The 23,072-nt window shown below is 41.7% G+C and overlaps 2 protein-coding genes across 7 annotated transcripts in view; one reads left to right on the top strand and one right to left on the bottom strand.

Annotated features, from left to right (window-relative positions):
* The window catches only part of DOCK7 (dedicator of cytokinesis 7), a 144,520-nt gene that overhangs the window by 53,106 nt on the left and 68,342 nt on the right, over positions 1–23,072 (bottom strand). For 5 of the 6 annotated variants that reach the window (XM_066625555.1, XM_066625556.1, XM_066625558.1 and 2 more), the window contains 6 exons: positions 7,245–7,362; positions 6,323–6,393; positions 5,118–5,256; positions 2,847–2,948; positions 983–1,069; positions 551–782 (listed from right to left, as the gene is read on the bottom strand). In XM_066625555.1, the coding sequence (XP_066481652.1) occupies positions 551–782; positions 983–1,069; positions 2,847–2,948; positions 5,118–5,256; positions 6,323–6,393; positions 7,245–7,362 (749 nt within the window). Of the gene's footprint in view, positions 1–550; positions 783–982; positions 1,070–2,846; positions 2,949–5,091; positions 5,257–6,322; positions 6,394–7,244; positions 7,363–23,072 lie in introns of those variants that run through there. The other variant, XR_010794370.1, reaches the window with a different exon arrangement.
* Positions 9,880–22,085, top strand: ANGPTL3 (angiopoietin like 3). The gene is made up of 6 exons (XM_066626246.1): positions 9,880–10,374; positions 15,634–15,742; positions 16,212–16,325; positions 17,891–17,986; positions 20,239–20,508; positions 21,621–22,085. The coding sequence occupies exons 1-6, from the start codon at positions 9,880–9,882 to the stop codon at positions 21,803–21,805; spliced, it is 1,269 nt and encodes a 422-aa protein (XP_066482343.1). The 3' UTR covers positions 21,806–22,085.

The following is a 23,072-nucleotide window of genomic DNA, read 5'->3' as shown; positions in this document are numbered from 1 at the left end:
TAGTGTACATTCCAAGGGCTTATCAGCACAAGGAATTAGACAAACAGTAATGGTTTACAGAACGTCACAGTCAAAATTTAACATATATTTCATGTTCATGCACTACCACCACTGTTAGACCCATATTTGCCCACATGTCCTAAAGGCAGCCCTATATGTTGTGCATGTACACCCAGGGACACAGACGGGTTTTAAAGAGTAAAGAGAAGATATATCTGAAAAGATCTTGAGATGGGCACATGTAGGCATCAGACCTGGCCTGACACACTACAGCTAGATCACTCATGCCACAGTGCAAGGGAAAAGGCTCTGAACATCTGGCTGAGTCTGGCACACTTCCACTGAAAACAACAGAGAAACATATATGCCATGGGAATGGGTATCTTGCCATCAAAAAGTAATGTGCAAATGGTGGAAATGTCTATTTGCACCTCCACAACTTAAACATAACTATTGCATTTCAAAATGTAGTTGAACAAATGCATTTCCATAAAAAGATTTCAATAGAATTTTAAAATAAACAAAATACACAACCACTTAAATAAAGTACCTATTTGGCCAGCGATAATAGGAGGCCTTACAACCAAAAGAATCAGTTTGTCAAGCAGGAGATGGAGGAATCGCACCACAGGTTCTAGCTGAGAGGAATTCAGTGCTGAAATGCTGCTCTTCAATTCATTTTCCAAGTTGTTTTCCATAATTCTCATGTCGCCTATTCTCACAGGGAACATGTGTTCATCCAGGGCATGAACAAGGGCAAAGAACTTGTCAAGGTAAGGATCCTACATATACAAAAATCCGAGCAAAAATACGTTCAGAAGTGGGTCTCTGCATTGACTAATATTAAAAAAATTCCAAAACTAAACAAAAAATGCATCAAAGAAAATACATTAATGAACCTGGTGAGAAATTTCACAATTTGTATCCAGAAGGCTAAAGCTGCTGCCTTGCCAGTTTTTGAGAAATTGCTATTAATACGTACCTGTGTATGAATGGTCGACACAGCAACTATTTCTACATTAAAAACTCCCTTATGGTTATCTACCCATTTCATTCCAGGCAGGGGCACCTGATAACAAAGCAATAAATAATAAAACCATTTTGAGCATGTGCCATTAGTAATTACAAAGCAGAAAAGCACCTTTTTTCATACAGTTAAAATTCTTCTAACAAAAACAGTCATTCTAGTCAATATTACTTCTGGATGACAAGCATATCTTTTAAAGCTTGCTGTCTGTTCGTGTAATTTTTAGACATTAAAGACATTTAGACATTAAAGACATTTAGACATTTTTAGACATCTAAATATTTTTAGACATTAAAGACATTAGACATCTGTAATTTTTAGACATTAAATACTGAAATCTTCTTGCTGAATTAAAGACTAACAAGTCACCAGGCCCAAATGGCATTCACCCAAGAGCTCTTAAGGAATTCAAGTATGAAATTACTTATCTTCTATCTCAGGGGTGTCAAACTCATTTCATACAGAGGCCCAAAGTTAGCGTTCAGGGCTCCTGCTGAGAGCCGGAAGTGATGTCATTAAGCAGAAAGTGACATCATTAAGCATCTAATGGCCAGAAGCCAGATCTTGTTCTCACATAGAAACTCATTAACTGCAAATGACATAAGAGAAAATATGCAAATCTTGATCATATTTCAAGATTTGGGAAAGCCCAATTTTCATGTAGGCTGCCGTTTAAGTGGTAAGACCTCAGCAGCTGAGAGCCTGAGGGCTGGATAAAAAGCTTCCGGGGGCTGCATCTGGACCCCGGGTCTAATGTTTGACACCCCTGTTCTAACTAAAATATGCAACTTGCCCTTAAAACCGCTGATGTGTCAGAGGACTGGAGGACAGCTAAGGAGAACAAGAAGAGGGAAAGCAGACCAAGGAAACTATAGGCCACTCAGCCTAACATTTGCTTCAGGTAAGATGTTGGAAAGCCTAATAAAAGATAAAGTCTTGAAATACACAGAAGAACAAGTTTTGCTGAGAGAGAATCGGATGGCTTCTGTAAGGATAAGTCTTGCCTCATATCTTTTAGAATTCTTGGGGTGCTGGTGGACAGCTTGATAAAAGTGTTATTCCAGTGTGTGGCAACTTTGAAGAACACCAATCCTATGCTCAGGATAATTAAAAATGGGATTGAGAATAAAACAGCCAATATTATTATGTCATTGTGCAAATCGATGGTAAGATCACATCTGGAGTATTGTGCCCAGTTCTGGTAACCACATCTCAAAAAAGGATACAGTAGAACTGGAAAAGGTGCAGAAGATAGCAACTAAAATTGCTAGTTTAGCATGCTGGGGCACCTCCCTTATGAGGAAAGGCTACAGTGTTTGGGGTTCTTCAGTCTAGATTGAGAAGGGAATGGATTCCCTTCTAGGGAAAGAATTGCCTAGATTCAAGGACTGGATAGAGTGTGGATAGAGGGAAGTTCTTTTCACAATTGCAGTACACCAGAACCAGGGGATATCCACTAAAATTGAGTGGCAGGAGACTAAAAAAGGACAAAAGAAAATGTTTCTTTATCCAGCATGTAATTAATCTGTGACACTTCTTGCAACAGGATGTGGTGATGGTATCTGAAGGCCTAGTGATGGACAGGATAAAAGCCATGATGACTAGATGCAACATCCAGGTTTTAGAGGTAGCCTCTCTCTTAAAGCCAGATGCAAGGGAATGGCAACAGGATACGGGTATCCTAATGTCTTGTGTGATCTGTGAGACATCTGGTGGACCATTGTGAGATACAAGAAGCTGGACTAGATGGGCCCCTGACCTGATCCAGCAGGCTCTTCTTCTGTTCTTATAAATCATATTAGCATAAGTAGTTACCAACCTCTGGTGAGAGCACAGAATAGGCCTGTGGTGGCTTCTCCAGTGAAACAGGTAAACAGAACTGACCAGTCTTCAGACGTCCATTCTGAAGCATTGGTATCCACTTTAATGGGGAAGAAAAGTCGAACATTATTTGTACATATTAAGTATACAGAATATTTTGAATTCATCCAAAATAAAACAAAACGAAGCAATCTTACTAAGGACACAATTCTAACCAGGTCTACTCAGAAGTAAGTCCTATTTTGTTCAATGGGGCTTACTCTCAGGTAAGTGTGGTTAGGATTGCAGCCTTAATCTTACTTACAATCTTACCTAAAGGTGTTGGACTAGGACAAAGCAATAAAAGAGTAACAGGAATTAGGGTGCAAGGGTACATTAAAAAGAGGGGCTGAGGAAACATTCCTAACCCACTTTCCAGCACTGACATAAAGGCAATGCAACTCCGAGCTAAGGTAACAAACATTACCTTACCTTGAAGAGGCCTCCATGACTGCCCCTCAACTGCAGGAGGCAGCACATGCCCTACTGGAAAGTTGGCACAGCTATGCCAGTGCTGGAAAGTTGGTTAGGATTACACCCTTAAAATGTTTCACTTTACCAGCTGCTCAAGTTTCTGTTTTTATCCTTTCTACTATGGAGGTGGTGGGGAGGGGAGATCACCTTCTGGAGGGTTTGTTGAGCTCCATGTTCATTGGATCATAACCATTCTGATGGCCTTGCATTCCTCTCAGCCTGCACTTTGAAGTGGATTGCAGTACAGTTGCCTGCTCATGAGTAAACATACACGTGTGGCTCACTTTTCCTTGTCAGCTTGGAGAGGGAGAACTTCCTTCTCAAGCGTTTTTTTTTGGGCCTGTATTCATTGGATCAGGTCCATTCTGGTTGTATTGCATTCCTCTCAGCCTACTCTTTGAAGTGGACTGAGGCATGTTCAGATACTCATGAGCAAATGCACATGTGCAGCTACGTCCTACCCGGGCCGGGATTACAGAATGCTGTTCCCCCCCCCAGCTGCTCCCCTTAGCATATAAGGCAGCTACACACGGTTTCCAGAGGACTTTTAAATATCACTTCCGATTTTCCGAAGAAAACCAGAAGTGACCTGTAAAGGCTATCCTGTGGCCTTAGAAGGGATTCTGAGGGGCCAGGGAGATCGTGCACAGGGGAGGCCTGCACAGGGGAGGCCTGGATGACAGCAGGGGGTTGACTAGTGATGCTGACACCCAGAGGTGTGGTGCCCCGGGGCTTTTGCCGCCCTTTGCTCCCCCAGGTACGCCAGTGTGTGCAGGTCAGTTTCACTTTCCATTTCAAAGCATTTTCCTCCTCAGCTATCAGCATGTCAGTTTCAGCTTCAAAACCCACCAACAATCAGGTCTCAACCCATGGTGGTCCTCACCCAGTTTGGGAAACACTGCGCTAGATTATTCACAACTCTGGTTACAACAATATGGGATTTGCTAGGTTTGGAAATCACAGCCAATTGTGGTTTACTCCAAACCACAACTGAAAGTTGAAAATATCTGCCCCTCCCATGCGAGTGGGAGGAAGGAATATGCATGTCAGAGGCTCAGGATGGTCACACGGAACCATGACTTACAGTACTAGCTATGCGTGTTTATACAGAAATAAATTTCATTTTCATTGGGACTTACTCGCCAATACGTGCGTATAGGATTGCAGCCTAAACCAGGATTCCTTGTGACACCTGAACTGAGTCTAAACTGTCCTATTTGGCATTAAACAGAAAGTTTCCTCACTTTTTGTGGTTAAAATATGGCTCCATGTGACATCTGAACCAGGCCTTATTTACTGAATTAAAATCGTAAGAAGCCCCAAATTACAATTTCTAAAATGTGATTCATTTCAAGCTAATCATATAACCTTTAGTTCCCAGTGTTATCAAAGAAGCCAGATTCTACCATTAGATTTTGTTGCAATATTATTCCGAAGTCCCAAAGGTGATGTCAGAGGTGAATCAGGTCAGGCACTCGCCAAAGGCCCACATTCATCAGAGGACCCACCTGGCCAGGCTGACCCCTTCAGAACTAGTGACAATGGTAGAATCCAATATACCATCAAGTGATGAACAGAGGTGCCATGGGGGGGCACTGCAAGGTTTTGACCCAAGATCTCCAGTAACCTGGTGCCAACACTGCAAAGCCCACTGAAGAAATGACTAGAATACAGTATTGGAAATAAACCAAACCAACCAACCAACCAGATTTGTGGCCTCCAACACTCACCCTCCCAACATATTTATGTATTTTACCGTATACCCAACAGGAGTCTCGAGTGGGGTGTTCTGTTTTTGTTGGCAACTGACATGATAGAACGTAAAAAGTAGGTGATGATGGTCAGTTAAAGTGGCAGGGAGTTTAATCTTGATTTCTTCATGAAAATCGGGAGATCTGTTTGAGATAACATGAATACAAAGTTTCATAATTAGTGAGGTTGCTTCATGCTGCAGGTGCTTATTTTTCCAGAATTCAGCTATTCTTCTGCATTTATTAAACAAATATTGTAGAAGATTAGCATGCAGAAGGTTCCGTGTTCAATCTTCATCATCTCTAGCTAAAGGATTTGAGGTCTGCTACCATTCAGAGCACAAGCCACTAGATGGGCCATTTGCAGTCCAAAAAGGGCTGCACCAATCAACCCAAGCAGCAAACCAGAAGGGTGCAAAAATCTCTAACATGATGCTAAGAACAGTTCTCAAAGTTCTCAACTCTTTTCCTTTTGAGAAGTGCAGGTTTCTGGTGACCTCAATTTGGCTGGTTAAAAGCCTAGCCAATGTTTGTGGAGTCCTGAGTATTAGTGTTTTACTAGAATACTTGACATACAGCAGGGCCAAGTTGTGATTGATTTAAAAGTTAAGAGTATAACAAATCCCTGAAAAAGCCAATGAAATTTAAATGGGATTTGGGCACTTTAAATCTTAATAGGATTTAGGTGCCTTGGCCTCAATCTATTTTGCATTGGGCTGCCATGGGCTGCCATTTAAGGCAGTGGAAGAGGCTTTTGCTAAAATAAAATGGCTGCCGAAAGAGCATGCAGCGCTTCATCAGCAGCCATTTTGGGAGCACTGCTGTAAGAGGCAGTAGTGCTCCTAAGTAGTGCTCCTAAGACATTACTGGACCTTCCTAGGCCTGCCACAGCAAATAAGGCAGTAGCAGTGGCAGAGAGGGGGTGGGGTGGGGTGAAAACAGCTCCAGAAGTGATGGTTCCAAGTGCACCCCCAAGCTATAAACCTGATTATTTAGTGGAAACTGTTATGGCCTTCCAAACAGGCTGAACACCATTTCCCTAAGCAAATAAACCGCCTACCCCACAGAACATTAGATTCCAGATTCAGAAAGGTGTTATGGCTAATGTAAACAGCATCATGTAAACAGCATCATCATATACTTGATGTTACAGCATTGTGGATATATTGCCACGTGCCTTCTGATTTGTAAACCATCTTTAGAAATTTACCTGTTATGATACACTACGGCTGTGTATGCTTCTTTTGAGAATTCAGCACAGCTGGATTTTCCAAAGATTACCTGCAAAAGGAAAACAACACGGGACATTTTAAAAAGTGCTTCTCTGTTCTTAGGCACATAGGCTAAAGTTAAAGTAAAACACCAATTTTGGTGTGTTAAAATGAAGATCAGACACTACGCTTCTATTATGCTTTATGTATCTATTATACACATCAGTTTAAGGCTGCAACCCACTTAACTGGGAGTAGGTCCCATTGAATTCAATGGAATTTACTTCTGAGTAATCATGCCTAAGACTGTGCTATAAGAGACAGCAGATTTATCTAGTATGGAAGTTAAGAGAGACACTGCTAATGTCCACTCTATATTAAATGTCCACTCCATATCTGGCCACATTCTGGCCATGCATGAGAACACCATGAAGAAGAAAACTAAAGGTCTACAGCAGTGGTTCTCAAACTGGAGTGATCACGAAACCAGAAGTGGGTCTCAACTGTTATTTTGAGTGTCTCCACATGTTGGGGAGCCCTGCAGAAGCTCTTGCGGGGCTCCCCACACCCCTGGGAGCCTGCTGCAGGCTCTGGTGAGTCAAAGCAAGTGACACAATTCTGGCGACTGCATCACTGCCCTCCCCCCTCCTCTGCAAGAACTCACAGCAGGGCTCAAACTCCCTGAGAGTTTGAGAACTGCTGGTCTAGAGAATAGCAAGCACCAGAAGACAATGTATGATGAAGAAAACACAGAAGGGCTGATAAGGGCAGGGGAGCATGGAGCATAGTGCTGCTAATAGGGACTAGATGCACATCACAGTATACATGGTATGCATCCAGTCCTTGAGAAAGAGCCGGGGCATTCCATCCCAGGAAACAAACCAAAAAGGAACAAAGCAAACACACATATGTGCACTGTACCTGCATCGCATTGCTTGGATCCTCTCCGTACATAAACTGGACTTTTACAGTGATATTCCGAGCAGATCCTTGACGGTTTGCAAAGTTAAGGCTTTGGGGATACACGTAGAGAATATTTCTGTAAAATAAGCAAAAAAATAGCGGAACATTACACAAATACTAGAAATTTATGAATTACACTGGAGCAGCCCTAAATAGATTCAGGCTTTACTATATGTAGTGCCTCTGTATCTGCAGGAACTCCAGTCACGTTTGGAGGGCTACAGGTCAGGCTCAATGCGGGTCAGTGCCACATGCCAATGCTGATGCAGTGTCACATGTCAGCTGACTCTGGACACCCACCAGCCTCAATATGTCTACTGGTGTTGGAAGGAGGTGGGGGGATGGAACAAGGTGAGGGAAGGCAGAATGGGGTAACGACGGGGAAGGGAGGAGGGTGGATTCGGACTGGAACGGGACAGATTCAGTGGCCGCCAAATCCTAACCTCTTTCCTGGGCCCGACCTACAGTCGTGGGTGAATGTGGACTTGCAGCAGCAATTTTTCTGGCTTGGGTCTAAGCAGACACACCCAACCCTCACATCACAGAGGCTTAGCTCTGGATAAGGGAACAAATGTTCCTTTACCTGGAGGAGACCTCCATGACTGCCCAATCCTCAGAATGCAGGAGGGGTAGTCTTTCTGGCACCACTGCATCAGTGGGGGGTGGGGGGAGAAATGGATAGGATTGGGCTCTAAGTTTACTTATATGCCTACCTATCTGTTACCACTTCTGAGCATCAACTGCAAGAGCAAGGCCAAGTGTGCTTTAAACTAGTTCTTGTGTGTTGAACTGTTCACAGTCAATAACTATTTAGCAAGGTATGAGAGCCAGTGTGTCTATATGACGAAAGGGTAAATGAACCATTTGGGAATATGGGGCACTCCTAGCTTGGAGAGTGATAAACAGCACAGAAAAAGGGAGGTGGCAAGAGGGATCTGCCTGTAAGAGACAAGGGTCACTGTTTGCATTCATAGTGAAATTTGTGCATTCACAAGCTCTGAAAAATAGCCCTGGAGCTTTGCAAAATGCAGGTCTTGTGCTTCCATCGGACTCTCTTAGCATTAAAAGCTATGCATTTTTACCTTTTTTCTGCCTTATTTCTTACATACATTTCTGAAACACAGCCATAAAGTGATGAGCAATAAGAAAATCAAAATGCATGACATTTCTCAGTCCACTTCCCAGTTTTGGAAACGATGAGTCAAGGTTTTTCACATTTGGTTTTTCATGAACTCCTGAACTAAAATATCCCTAAGTTGCAACATGCCCTGCGGCAATGGTTTGGCAAACACTGGGTTCATGCAACAGCTCACTGATTACGCAAGGGAACCACAGCCCTGTCTCATGCTGCTTTTCCAACATGATCCTTCATTCATAGCAAATGCAGAATTGTCCGTGTACTATCAGAATGGTGGCCTATTGAACCACATTATCTTTCTGCTTTCCATGCAGTACAGTAAGCTAAAGTTAGCAATTCTTTCCATTTCAAATGGAAACCTTCATGCTGAATTAAGCACCGGAATTTCATCCCCATTGGTCACCTTGCTTAATCAATGTTCTCTTTATTATTTCTGCAGGCAGCTGCTGAAGGATTTCTTCTTCTTTCGTGGCTCTCCTAAATTACCTTGTTCTGGCATGAATACATTTGCTCCTCAATGTGCTTTCTCAAATAAAAATGGATATGAAAATTTACTTTAAAGTGTACTTTGCTCATAAAATTTTCATTAAGTATTATTAGCGGCTTAAGACCAGGATTTAAATGCATTTACAAAGCCAAGCTGCATGATCCCTCTATTAAGAACATTCTTCTATGGCAGCAATTTTCAGCCATTGTGCCATAGGACATTGGTGTGCCATGAATGGGCTGCAGGTGTGCCATTGGTGTGCCATGAATGGCCTGCTACCACTGAACCCACACCCTTCTTGGTCCAGATCTGCCCTCTCCCCAAACCCTTGTTGCACCATTCTGCTCTCCCCCACCCTACCCCTGCTAATTTCACCTTTACTTTAAGGCTGGGAAATGCACATATTGTTCAAATTCATTTTATTAAAACGGTGCTATTAATAGATAAGAAAGGGTTACATATATTTCAGTTTTCCTCCTGCTCACACTTGAGCTGATCTGTTCAGTATCAATAATTTGTACTTGCGCTGTAACTTTATATACTGTATTGTACCATATATTGAACATCCCGTGCCTTATATACCAACACTTATATACCAACACCTATATACCAACAATTTGTATAAGATTACAAATTGCAAAGACAACCTGAACAATCTAACTTGCAATCAGTTTGAGAACTAGTTTTATATCAAGGAAACCAGTCTATATGTAAACTATTCTGTGGGGAAAATTTCCTACTTGAAAGCTAGTCAGAAGGTATGTCCTATTCTGATACATGAAGTACCCACAGAGGACACAGATTACATTCATTCAAGTTTAATGATCAACTACTCCAACTTGACTTTTCAGAGTTGACCAGAAGTATATATTTATAGGCATTCTAAGTCCTGTCACACTGGAAGACTAACTCCAGAAAAAATAACATTTCTGTTGTGAAGTCACTAGTGTCTTTTAGATGGAAAGAAAATGAAAATAATTCTAGCTTTGCTGTTTATCATTTCTCTAGCTATTTCAGCTAGGATAGATGGAGATCACTCTTCCTTTGAAACTCCACTTTCTGAAACAAAGTCAAGGTTTGCTATGTTGGATGATGTGCAATTACTAGCCAATGGGTTGCTTCAGCTTGGGCGCGGCCTTAAAGACTTTGCTGTCAAGACCAAGGGGCAGATGGATGACATCTTTCAGAAGCTTAACATTTTTGACCAATCTTTTAATGTGATCTCACAACAAACCAACAAGATTAAGGAAGAAGAAGAGGAACTGAAAAAAACTACTTCCAGGCTGCAAGTCAATAATGAAGAGATAAGGAATTTATCACTGCAGTTAAATTCAAAGATAGAGATACTTTCACAAGAGAAAATCCACCTTCAAAATAAAGTAGGGAGATTGGAAGAAACTTTAACTAAGTTGCATCAGCCCGAGCCCGAAATTCAAGAAACCGAAGAAATTGCATCACTGAAAGTAAGTAGATCTGAAACAGATTAATAGTACGATCCTATCCAAAGCTACTCAAAAGTACGCTCCATTAAGTTCAATGGAACCTGTTCCCAGGTAAATGTGTATAGCGGTGGTTCCCAAACTGTGAGCCTATGGCCCACCAGTGGCCTCCAATCCAATTTTTGGTGGTTTATGAAACTGACAGGGCAAATTTGGCTATGTGCATTGAGGGTTAAGCAAACTGCTACTTGGAGGAAGCACTGCTGCCCAATCACCATTATAGCCACAGAGGTTTGAGCAGTTGGTAAGGTGAAACTTTTTCTAGGTGAGTCCCCATCTAAAAAGTTTGGGAATCACTGGTGTATAGGATTGCAGCCTTAGCAGACTCCAAGTAAACCAAAGTGTTATCTTTGATACTGATGCTATCCAAAATCACAATCAAGACTGAAGTTATAGGGGAAAATCAAGGAAAAGAGACCATCCATCAGGAATTTCTCCATGGTGGTCAGCTTTGGTGCAGTTCGAGGAATTTTTGCAAATCCCTGGTTTTTTTTCTGGCCATGAAAATTCTAGAACGCAGCTTTTCCTAGTTGAGATCTACAACAGCAGTGGGCAACATTTCAGCTTTAAGGATCCTGGACCTTTAACAATTGTGTAGAGGAGGGAATTTCAGCAGATGCAGCTTGTCATCTGTCACAAGCTGCACCTGCAGAAATTCCTTCTTCTATACAATTGTTAAAGGTCCAGGAGCCCTAAAGCTGAAAGTTTACCCACCCCTCAACAATAACACCTAAGGCTACGAATGGTAGAGGCCCCTCATGTTTTATGCAAGGGTTATGTTCTTGAAAACCAGCACATATTTCAAAAACGAACACAAAGCCAGTCGAACATGCCGGAGCACAGAGGAGTTTTACTGATTTATTTTGAAAATTAGCAGGTATAAATTAGGTTTCAGTATTAATTTTCAAAGCGCACTATTTCAAAAGCGTGTAAATCAAACCCATGTAAAACAAGGTACCCACACCTTATAACAAGAACTCACAAGGTGTCGACACATCTCATAGGCTGTATAATGCCTGCAGATGGAAATGCAGAGCTGAGATGCAGTGCTTCAGATCTACAATACTCATGTGATTTAGTCATTGCCCTCATTACTTGAGCTGCACTGGATGCAATTACAGCTATCACCATGCTTATTCGAGTAATGTATGTGTCAATCCTTACTTAAAAATGAGTATGTGCATGTGTCTAAATTTTAAAATCACTGAAAAACTGGGTTTAATCAGAATGTAGATATTTGGTGGTTGTTATCCATGCATTATTTTACATCACAAAGAGAGTCTGGTCCAACAAGAAGCTGACGGAACATACCAAGATCCAGGTCTACAGAGCTTGCGTCCTGAGTACACTTCTGTACTGCAGCGAGTCATGGACTCTTCACTCACAACAGGAGAGGAAACTGAATGCTTTCCACATGCGCTGCCTCCGATGTATTCTCGGCATCACCTGGCAGGACAAAGTTCTGAACAACACAGTCCTGGAACGTGCTGGAATCCCTAGCATGTATGCACTGCTGAAACAGAGACGCCTGCGTTGGCTCGGTCATGTCGTGAGAATGGATGATGGCCGGATCCCAAAGGATCTCCTCTATGGAGAACTCGTGCAAGGAAAGTGCCCTACAGGTAGACCACAGCTGCGATACAAGGACATCTGCAAGAGGGATCTGAAGGCCTTAGGAATGGACCTCAACAAGTGGGAAACCCTGGCCTCTGAGCGGCCCGCTTGGAGGCAGGCTGTGCAACATGGCCTTTCCCAGTTTGAAGAGACATTTGGCCAACAGTCTGAGGCAAAGAGGCAAAGAAGGAAGGCCCATAGCCAGGGAGACAGGCCAGGGACAGACTGCACTTGCTCCCAGTGTGGAAGGGATTGTCACTCCCGAATCGGCCTTTTCAGCCACACTAGACGCTGTTCCAGAACCACCTTTCAGAGCGCGATACCATAGTCTTTCGAGACTGAAGGTTGCCAACTACTATTTTACATCAGGATTAGATGAAAGCATTGGGAACTTTGTATAATTTAGACTGTGTGTGTGTGTGATAACTTCAGAGAAAGGGAGAAAAAAAAATCTACCAAAGGCAGAAGAGAGCAAGAAATGGAATAAAGTCAAATAATAAGAATTACTAATTGATTTTCAATGTTATGGTCTGCCTTTTTCCCCCTGATGGAACTTTTAAAGACTATTCAGAGATTAGGCCTGCAATTCTATATATGCACACCAGGGAATAAGGCTGAAATTCTATGCACACTTTCCTGGGAATAAGCTCCATTGAACACAACAGGACTTATTTCTGAGTAGACATGCATAGGATTGTGCCCTAAGTCCCACTGACAACCCAGTCTTCTGGGCTGCCCCACTGTGATCGTGTGTGTAATGTGCTGCTGGTGGGTAATTCTGAGCTGCTGTCACAAAGCGGCATCAGCAGCATAAGGGGAGCACTGTTGATGAACTGTATTGGAATCAGCAGGCTGGTGAAAGGGGCATTTTGTGGGGAGGGAAGGGAAAGGACAAAGGACTAGAAAATCTGAGGGAATGGCAGGAGGTAAGGAGTGGGTTGGAGGGGGCAAATACTGGTGATGAACATGGATGCCAGAACCTATACTTCAAAACAACTGCCTCCTTATTCTCCTCAGACTTAATGCTAGCTCTATAGCTGGCATAGGTCCAAGGAGACCCATAGGCCATCAGGGGACCTAACCAGAGGCAAGGGAACTCAAGGAGACCTCCTGGTCACTCCACCATAGCATGCAGTGTGTGCCTTCATGGCTCTGCTGCACTGCATAAACTGGTGGGGGATAGTATTGGGCATGAACATAATAGTTATGTTCATAATTATGACTGAATAAACATAAACAGAATTGTGCTGTAGGCCATGGACATAGCTATTACACTTATAAACCAGTTCCAAAAAAAGACACAAAGCTGCTCCAAATCACATCTGGGAGTTTCCTTGTGAGTATCAACGGTCCTGCAAGAAAAGTTCTTTCCCCCCCCCAACAGAATGGTTGCTTTATTCCCCCCCCCCCAACTTCCAGAACAGAGAAATAGCTGTTTTGACCCAGCCCATTTGGCAGTTAGCATCTTTCCTTCAGTTCCAAAATACCAATTCTTAATCCACTGCTTCTTTAAAGTGGTGGCCAGAGCCCAAAGATTATGAGGCAAAAGACGGTCAAATGATTTGACTGTAAAAATACTATAAACTTGCACAAGATTAAAGGAAATATCTGCTGGTTCTCTTTAGCACAGTATAGTAGTAAGCCTTTGAAATCATTTTTGCTCTCTCTGCAGATCTTTGTCAAGCAACAAGACAACCATCTCAGAGACCTCCTCAATATAGTTCAAGTCCAGCATGCTCAGCTGGGGAAACAACAAGAGCAAATACAGGACCTGGAAGAAAAGGTTGGTTGCTGCTTATTTGAATGACCTCCACCTTGGGGGTTGTTTCAAATATATTAAGGGCCCAATTCTATACAAGTTTCCAGCACTGATGCAGTTGTGCCAAGGGGGTGTTTGCTGCATCCTGTGGTAGAGGAGTAGTCACAGCGGCCTCCTCAAGGTGAGGGAACATTTTTTTCCCTTACTTTGGGGTAGCATTGAGGCTGCATCAGTACTGGAAAACTGGATAGAACTGGGTTGTAAGTACAGGGGTGGACCTGGGGTGCAGGGAAGGCCCTGAGTGCCACACTCGCAGTGCCTCTGCTTCTACCGCTATGCCACCCCACCTGCTCAGCCAAGCCATTTCGTGGGTGGGTGAGGCCCTGCACGGAACTTAGCAGCAGGCAAAAAACCTTCTGAGGCTTTCTCCTGCTGTTTTAAGCAATACTTCTGGTTTCGTTGGGAAACCGGAAGTATTGTTTAAAATAGCGGGAGAAGCCTCAGAAGGCTTTTCGCCTGCTGCTGAACATCATGAGAGGTTCTGTGAGCCTCAGTGACTATCCTGGAGAGGCAGGGGATGGTGTGCTGGAGGGGGGGGGGCGCAATGAGGGTAGGTCTGCGACTGCGACTGCCTAAGTGATTTTGGAGAGGTAGCTATGGACAGGGACAGGGAGAAATATAAGGCATTGGGGAAATAGAGAAGCAATGAGAAGAAAGAAGTGTTGAAGGAAGAGCACAGCGGAGTGAAGAACACCAACAGGAAAGTACAGAATTTTTTTTTTGAAGACTGGGAACTCTATAGCCTTAAGAATTTGACTGCAGTTCCACCACACTCTAAAATAATTTGTGAAGTGTATGCCTCCACTGTGTATTTATACTGCAGCTTCTGATTTTGTGTACCAAGTGTCTCCGTATCCATGGATCCTGTATGCACGGTTTCACTTATCTGCAGATCCACGGATCAGGACCCCCACGTCTCCCATGTATCCTTTAGAGGTGAAGGGAGCAGCACTTCCCTGGCCTCCAAAGGCTCTTCTGAGCCTCACAGAGGCCGTGTGTGTCTACCCACGGCCTCTGCGGGGCTCAGAATGGTTGTTTAACCAAAAAGTCACTTCCGGTTTTATGAAAAAAACTGAAGCTGTTTTTTCAGCTTACACAGCCATGCTTAACCCCACAGACACCACAGGTGGACATATGCGGCCTCAGCAGGACTCAGACGAGCCTCCGGAGGTGAGGAGACCCTCTGGAGAGCGGGGACATCCCTAGTATTCGAAGTTTCAAATATCCATGGGAGGTTCCACAGCAGAACCCCTGCAGATACCAGGGCACACCTGTAAAGAGGAAAACTGCATGACCAATGATATATGCATTTCCAATCTGAACATTACTACGTAGTTTATATCTTAGGCATTCTACACAAATTACATGTTTATAGTATATCCCAAGCACTGATGCATGCCTAAACAAGTGAAATGCAAGCGCAACCACTGAACAGAGTGATTTTTAGCTCCTTCTATTCGGGAAGCAAGTTAGATTTACTAAAGAAAATTTACCCTCTATTCCTGGTCAGGATTACTCCCTGTACACTGTCTTCCATGTCTGGAAATATTCCCCAATGGTAAAGGGAAGTACATATGCACAAACCATGACAGGAGTTGGATTTTAGTAGATGGGGAAAGGGGAGGGGGGGTTCCTTTTGATCTCCAATATTTTTCTCAAAGGCTTAAGGGTCTACCATCAACCAAGATCCACCCCCTTCACTGCACCTGGAGTTGCAGCAGGTCTATATGTGGATGCTTCTATGTGAGTCACTCATTTTATAGTAAGATAAAAATATTATTTCTTCCCAGCTAAGCAGCCCAGATTTTCAAGTTAGCAAACAGATTTCATTCCCCCTGAAGGAAGATGAAATAAAGAATACCCAACGCGACACAACTGTTAGAGGTCAAGACTATAAAGGTAATTTCTGATTGCTGTTTGCTAGGTACTATGCAACATAGTTTTGCATGCCAATTAATTCTGGGAAAGGAAACAAAAGTGCTTTCTGGTATGTCACCATCTGTGAATATCCTACTAGTAATTAATATCTATTCTGCTATAGGTATATATGTTTACAAGTTGCCCTGCATTAAAAAAAACAACCCTATTTTGCTTGTATAGTTATATTGGAAAATCAAGAACGTTTACAATATATATTTTTAACCATCAAAAAAATTATTCTAGGCACTCCTTCCCATGATTCTGCCTCATAACATTACTGCTATTATGTAACGAATCAAGAAAAACAACCAAAACATCCGAACAATCTATTGCAATTACTGTTCTAAGATCTTTGAAGAGTGACATACACCTTCAGGGTTGCACTGAATTTTTCTAAACTTCTGTCACCAATAAAACAAATGTAAGTTTTTAATTCTTACTATTTTAGACAATGCCACTGACTGCACTTGGATTTACAACAGAGGTGAACTATCCGATGGAATTTATTCAGTTAAGCCCAATGGTTCAAAGGCATTTGATGTATATTGTGAAATGAAATCAGGTAAATAAGCCACACTACTGGCCATTTTATTCTCCCATTAAAACTATCTGTATCCTCTGGAAAACACAGGCTGCCCTAAATCAACTGAAGCATTCCATTAGTCTGGAATACATATTATGTAGATATTGCTTATTATTATGTTGTGTGGTTCTTGATTCTGAAATTAGAGATAGCCTGCCTATGTGAACCACCTTGAATAAAGTCAGAGGAGTAATCAGATGATCAGAAAGGCAGTATGTAAATACCAGTATTATTATTATTAACCACGATCAGTACATACAAAAGCAGATGACATTTAGGGCTTTTAAAATTAAGTATGGAAATCATGTAAGTTCAGCAGAATAATTTTTATCCTGCGAGTGCTGAAAGCCCACTACTAATTCTATATTATAAAATACTTATTATTTAGAACTTTAAATGTTTTCTGCTACTAACAACATTAAAAGACCATATACACACATTTATTTCAACTGATGCTTACACTTTTTGGTTTTCACAAAGGTTTACAAGTCAGATCAATGGGTTCACAAACAAAATAAAAATATATCTGCCCATCGTGTCTACCTAGTTTTTTGGTGCCTTTGATTCGGCTTGATACTCTTTTCTAGATATTATAAGAAATGCACCCATTTTGGGGTTGTTTTTTTTTAACTTAAAGTTATTGCAGCATGTCATCGTGCCTAACAACCCAAAATATATAATTTTCTTTAAATATGCCACTGAAATGTATTGGGAACACCAGACCTTTTCAACATAAGATGCATACAAACACTTTTTTTGCACAATGGAACAAACAGTGGAAAGCAAATAAACAAGGGCAATTGAGCAGACTGCTTCTCACCATAGCTTGTACCTTGTGAAACAGCCTTAAGAATGAAGACTGCAATCCTATACACACTTTCTTGGGAGTAAGCCCCACTGAATACAATAAGACTTCTGAAAAGACATGCCTAGGATGGTGCTAGAACTGTATAGTTCAGGAATCTGGTCACAACCCCATGCCTCAGCAGCTCTGGGTGGTTCACGTTTATCTTTCATGTAGCAAAGGTCATAAAGTTTGCTTATCTTGTTGGTGTTCTAGTTGTGCATGTGGCATCTGTTCTCTTTGCACATGTCTTCTGACCAGACCTGGTGTCACACAATCTTATTTTGCAAGAATTTTTTTCAATGAAAGGGAGCAGAAAGCATGATTTGTCTAGATACTTAACCACAGGTGGCTGATTAAATACACTATTTAAAAAACAAATCCATAAGGTCATCCACTGAAATGCTTCTCTTGGGTCACATGAGGGTGTCATGACCTGATAAATAAATAACCACAGGCAAGTACACTCTTTCAGGGGTGGACAGACTGCATAGGCAGGGCATATCCATGTATGAACAAGCGCATGCAGGTGGTAGATATTCAATCAATACTCAATAAAATACATTTGTGGGGGTGAGGAATACACCTCAATCTTCTGCACCTCACTGCTTTACATCCACACCGGGGCACAGTGTGAAGTTCAAACAAATAGCGAAAACAGTTGAACAGATCATACTTTATTTCTCTTTCTCATTCATAGAAAGTTCGTGGACAGTCATTCAAAACAGATCTGACGGATCATTGGATTTCAATCAAACTTGGGACAACTACATTAATGGTTTTGGAAACCTTGAAGGTAAGTGCACATTTTTGGGGGGACAAAATTTACTAACATCAAAAAGTAGCTTTTATGTGCTAAAATGAGAGCTGAACAAAATTTGAGCAAACAGCAGTGCACAAAAGGAAGTCCAACATACATGTTGGAGACATTAGGGACCTACTCACATTTTCTGTGTTGGGCCTGTTTGTAAACTGGTTAAACTCCTCAACTTGGCCTGAACTGCAGAATAAACGCATGGAGAATAAATTGTCTAAGCTCTATCAAAGTCAATACGCATACATTTGATTTTTCACTCACAGTGGACCACAAGTATATTACTGCTGAGATGATTGTTGCGGCCAGGTATTTTGGCCTTTTGTCAATCCTCGCAATAGATCACATGTAGACTGCTTTAGTAAACCCCTGTTAAAAGCAGCTTGTGAATATAAAAGGTCAAATACATTTCTGTAAGTTCAAACAGAAATCCATTTAAGCCTTACATATACCTTCTGAGTGACATCTTGCAGAAATGTTTAATCAATGAAAACAGGGCTTATTCAAGAACCTTTGTAGGTTAAAACAAAATCTCATATGTCTCATATGGATGCTGCAGGAATTTGCCACTAGCGAGAGATACAATGTGCCATTTTCAGGTAGGTCGTATCATGTCATTAGGTCACCATTAAGTACTAGATGACTTTTCCTTGAGGCATAAAAAGTCTCTAGGTTTAACTAGCCAATCATAGTGCCAAATGAGCAACAGAGGAAAACCACCTTTATTTGCATTGGTTAATCATCCACTTAGCAAAGAAAGCACAGGCAAGAACACCCTATCATATAGCGTGCTTTGCTGCTGATCTGTTTCAATCTGAGTTAACTCATGTGCGATGATGGGACAGGAATCAAGGTGCTGACATGGCTTGGCCAGAGATAGCATTGGGCAATAGATAGATAATAACAGTTATGTACTGTAGCTTCAACCCTAAAATCACTTCGTAATAAGGAGTTCAACTGGTTTCTGTGTCATCTCTTTCAACTTGCTGATTTTAGGGCTATAAACTCCATTTTAAAAATCAGAAGCTAGACAAGCTTGTCTCCAAACAAGCTGCTCTATCTCTAGAATTATTGTATTCTTACATTGTTCATATAAAGTCGCATTATACTATCCACGCTTCCAGGATAGTGTTTACGACACTATAAGCCAGGGGTGTCAAACTTGTTTCATACTGAGGGCCGAATAGTATTCATGATGTCTGCTGAGAGTCGGAAGTGATGTCATTAGGAAGGAAGTGATGTCATTAAATAGGTCATAACCAAAAATAAGCACTTTTTCTCACTTAGGAACTCATTAGCTGCAAATGACAGAAGAGAAAATACACAAATCTTGATCATATTTCAAGATATGGGAGAGCCAATTTTCATGTGGGCAGCCCTTTCAGCAGTAACACCTCAGCACTGCTCATCAGCTGAGAGCCTGAGGGCCGGATAAAAAGCTTCCGCGGCCCGCATCCAACCCCTGGGCCTTATGTTTGACACCCCTGCTATAAGCCATGCTCCATCACTGGATATTCTGCCATCATGCCAGATAGTATGGGGCTGTAAGAAGACCTACCAGGGAAGTAGGGCAAGGGACCAGGATGTGCATGCATTGTGAGAACATACATCTTTTAAAGCATGTGGTTGGTCAGACAATAAGCATAACTGACCTAAAGAATTACATGTTGTAATACCAGCATGCAAGTTTGTCCAGTGAAGAACTCCGTAACACACATGCTACATCACAATTCTCTATTTAAAGTAAGTTTCCCCAGTCCTACTGAACACCTTTTTCACCAATCGTCTTCTATCATTTACCTGCACGTAGTCTACTTAAAATGCAGAATTTAAATGTGCTCCAATAAATGACACTACCAAAGTGCCAATTAAGGGTGTATTTCTTTGTCAGGGCTAACACTCCATTTCCATTGCAATTAACTTTTATATATGCCACTTGCTTCACTTATCACAGAGATTCATTCACATGCTTTTGTTAAGTCTGCCTTGACTCTCCCTTGCAGACTTTTGAAAAGCTCCAAAACTCCATTCTATTTACACTTAGTTTTACTTTCTTTTTTTATTGCTCATTAGTGCATAATTTAAAAGTTAAAAGCAAAAGGAGGTTTTCAGGAGAAATTATCAGAAAAGTTCAAGGGTTCCCAAGGCTCAGATAGTCTACCTAATTAAAAGAATTGGAAATCTCATCTCTAATCTAGCATAATAGTTACACTTGTGCATCTTTGTATTTTCAGGAGAATTCTGGCTGGGTCTACATAAGATCTATTCCATTGTAGACCAAGCTGACTACATCCTGCGTATTGAGCTGGAAGACTGGAAAGCAAACAAACGTTACATTGAGTACACCTTTGTAATGGGAGGTCCGGAAACAGACTACGCTGTCCGCCTCTCCAAGATAACTGGGAATATTTCCAGTGCTCTGCCTGAAGAGAAAGTAGTAAAGTTCTCCACAAAGGATCGCGATAACACTGAACAAAGAGTCAGCTGTCCAGAAAGTGATTCAGGTAGCCATTTTCTGAGCACACAGTTGCTTTAGCTCTTCTTATAATCAGAAAAATAGCTTGCTTAACAACAGCTATCAGAAGCACATAGTGCCTGGTGGCTGGGGGCCCTGGGACTGACAGAAATTTGTAAGTGAATTACTAATACACTAGGAAAAAAACTGGTGAACTGCTTTTTAGTGCCTGCACAGGAAACCAAGTCAGCAGAACATACTGGCATTCCATAAGCTTTCACTTGAAACATGGCAAAACTTTAATAATTTAAAGCACCCTCTTGTAAGATTTTGATGGGTGTTATCCAGAGTACAGTATTTCAACCTATCTCAAATTTTCAGTGCCAAATTGATACTCAAAGCACCGCTTACATAAACTCCGAATTATCTAAATATATTACAGCCAATCAGATAAGATAGCCCTGCAAATGAACTAAACTAAAAATAACTTACAGACTCCTTTGCATTCCATTTCAACTACCTCACTGGAAATGATAAAATTATATTTTTACTTATAAGGGTCATCCAGATAATACACGTGCTGTTTCAGACAAGGCAGTTTAATCAAAATGCTACTAATCACATGCTACTGTGGGCATGCATTCACACTCCCATTTCAGTATCAGAGAAGATGGTCATGAATTAATGCTCTTCAGAAGTGCTCTTCAGAAGTGGTAGAACTAGTTGGAAAAGGATTTGAACTCCAAACCAGGGAGTCAATGGCTAACTCTAGGGATGCAGCAGTGCTTTCTAGACTCTTTTACCATAAACAAGCCTCCTTGTACAGTCTAACAATAGAGGCTTGCAGCTCAAGGAAGCAGTCTCTCTCTCTGAATGCCAGGGAGTGGCAACAGGATGCAGGTATCTTGCTGTCTTGCTCCCAGAGACATCTGATGAGCCAATGTGAGATAAAGGAAGCTGGACTCGATGGGCCTTTGGCCTAATCCCACATGGCTCTTCTTATAATGGCTTGGTCCATGTGATCACATTTTTGTGGCATCATATTTGACCTTATTTATTCTAAAACATTTATATGCCATGTTTTCCATTTTCAATGAAATGCTCACGGCAACTACCCATACAATTAAACACAATGTAGTTGCTTTATGTTTATTTTTTCAGGTGGCTGGTGGTACACTGCATGTGAGGAAACAAACTTGAATGGAAAATACATCAAGCCAAGTTCGAAAGGAAAATTTGAAAAGAAGAAAAGAGGGCTGTACTGGAAGCCTCAGAAAGGAAGACCCTACCTTCTTAAATCAACCAAACTGATGATACAGCCTACAGATTTTGAAAATTTTGACTGAACCCTCTGGTTGTATATCACAATATGAACTCCTTTGTTCTCATGTAGCCTGAAAATTAATGAAGAACCTCATTACACAAGGGCCCAAGTCCACATTGGGTTACACCAGAAGGCTCATCCCACTGAAAGTGAAGCAATGCAAGTGGATAACATCCCAATGCATACCTGCTTTATGCCTGCAGTTTCCAATCAAGGGAAGGAGATCTATGTGGAAGCATTCATAGGCACAAATTGTGTTTTCAAGATCAAGGTGTCAAAATTAAACTGATGGAGATCAGACCTACAAGAAGGATCTTCAGGCGGTAATTTTAAGTCACATTGACTAATACACTCACTGCTGAGAGTATACATTTTGCAGTTTTTTAACATTTGTTAAACACATTCAGATACTTTGTGCAATTGTTCAGCTAGGTTTTATCTAGTGTTAAGTAATGATGTAAGTAAGTAGTTAATTTGCAAATGTCATCAGCTAATGTAACTATAGCTCTGGTGTTGATTAAGGGCCCAACCCTATCCAACTATCTAGCTCCGGTGTAGCCACAATGCAGACCCATGGTAAGGGAACACATGTTCCCATACCTTAAGAAAGCCCAAGTGACTGCCCCTCCACAACAGGATGCAGCACACATCCCACTGGCACAACTACATCAGCACTGGAAAATGGGATAGGCTTGGGCCTTAAATCAGCAATATAAAAACTTAAGTAGATGTGCTAAAAATCACAGAATAAAAATTTAAAAAAAAATTTCCAAAGTAAGTGACCAGGCAATATATAAATAATAAAAAGAGAAAGTACACACAAATATAAGCAGTAGTGGTTTAAACTTCTTTTTAAAGCTTGGCTCTCAATATTTTGTGGAATCTATATCCTTGCATTTCATAGTGGCGTCACTATGGAGGTGTAGGTGCTGTAGGGTGCACTGGGTATCACCCTTAGGAGGGTTAACACCTAACACCACACTGCCTGAGCCCCCGTATGGCAATCTTCATCCCATTCCAGGTCCAGCCACCTCATGCCCTCACCAATGATTTTGTTTTCATCACTTGCTGGCAGGAATACAAAGGAACTGGGCCCAGAGCGGGCCACAAGTCACTGAACAGAGGTGGTCTGGAGGTGAGCTTTCACATTTAAAGCTATGCAATAGCCCGGAAAGTTGGGACAACATGATTACATAATTATGTCACCCTTGAACTTCCAGAATATGGAGCTTCTGCAGGTAAGTCCCACACCAGATGGCACCCACCCCAGGAACGCCTGTAATCAGATG

The sequence above is a fragment of the Tiliqua scincoides genome, chromosome 4 (assembly GCF_035046505.1).
Source record: "Tiliqua scincoides isolate rTilSci1 chromosome 4, rTilSci1.hap2, whole genome shotgun sequence".
NCBI classification, from domain to species: domain Eukaryota; kingdom Metazoa; phylum Chordata; class Lepidosauria; order Squamata; family Scincidae; genus Tiliqua; species Tiliqua scincoides.
The sequence above is the reverse complement of the archived record's forward strand: the minus strand, read 5'-3'. Positions and strand labels throughout refer to the sequence as shown.

Coding starts and splice junctions, on each gene's coding strand:
- ANGPTL3 (XM_066626246.1), top strand. CDS start 9,880: ATGAAAATAATTCTAGCTTTGCTGTTTATCATTTCTCTAGCTATTTCA. Junction 15,743..16,211: donor TAGAGGTCAAGACTATAAAG/GTAATTTCTGAT, acceptor TTACTATTTTAG/ACAATGCCACTGACTGCACT. Junction 16,326..17,890: donor ATATTGTGAAATGAAATCAG/GTAAATAAGCCA, acceptor TCTCATTCATAG/AAAGTTCGTGGACAGTCATT.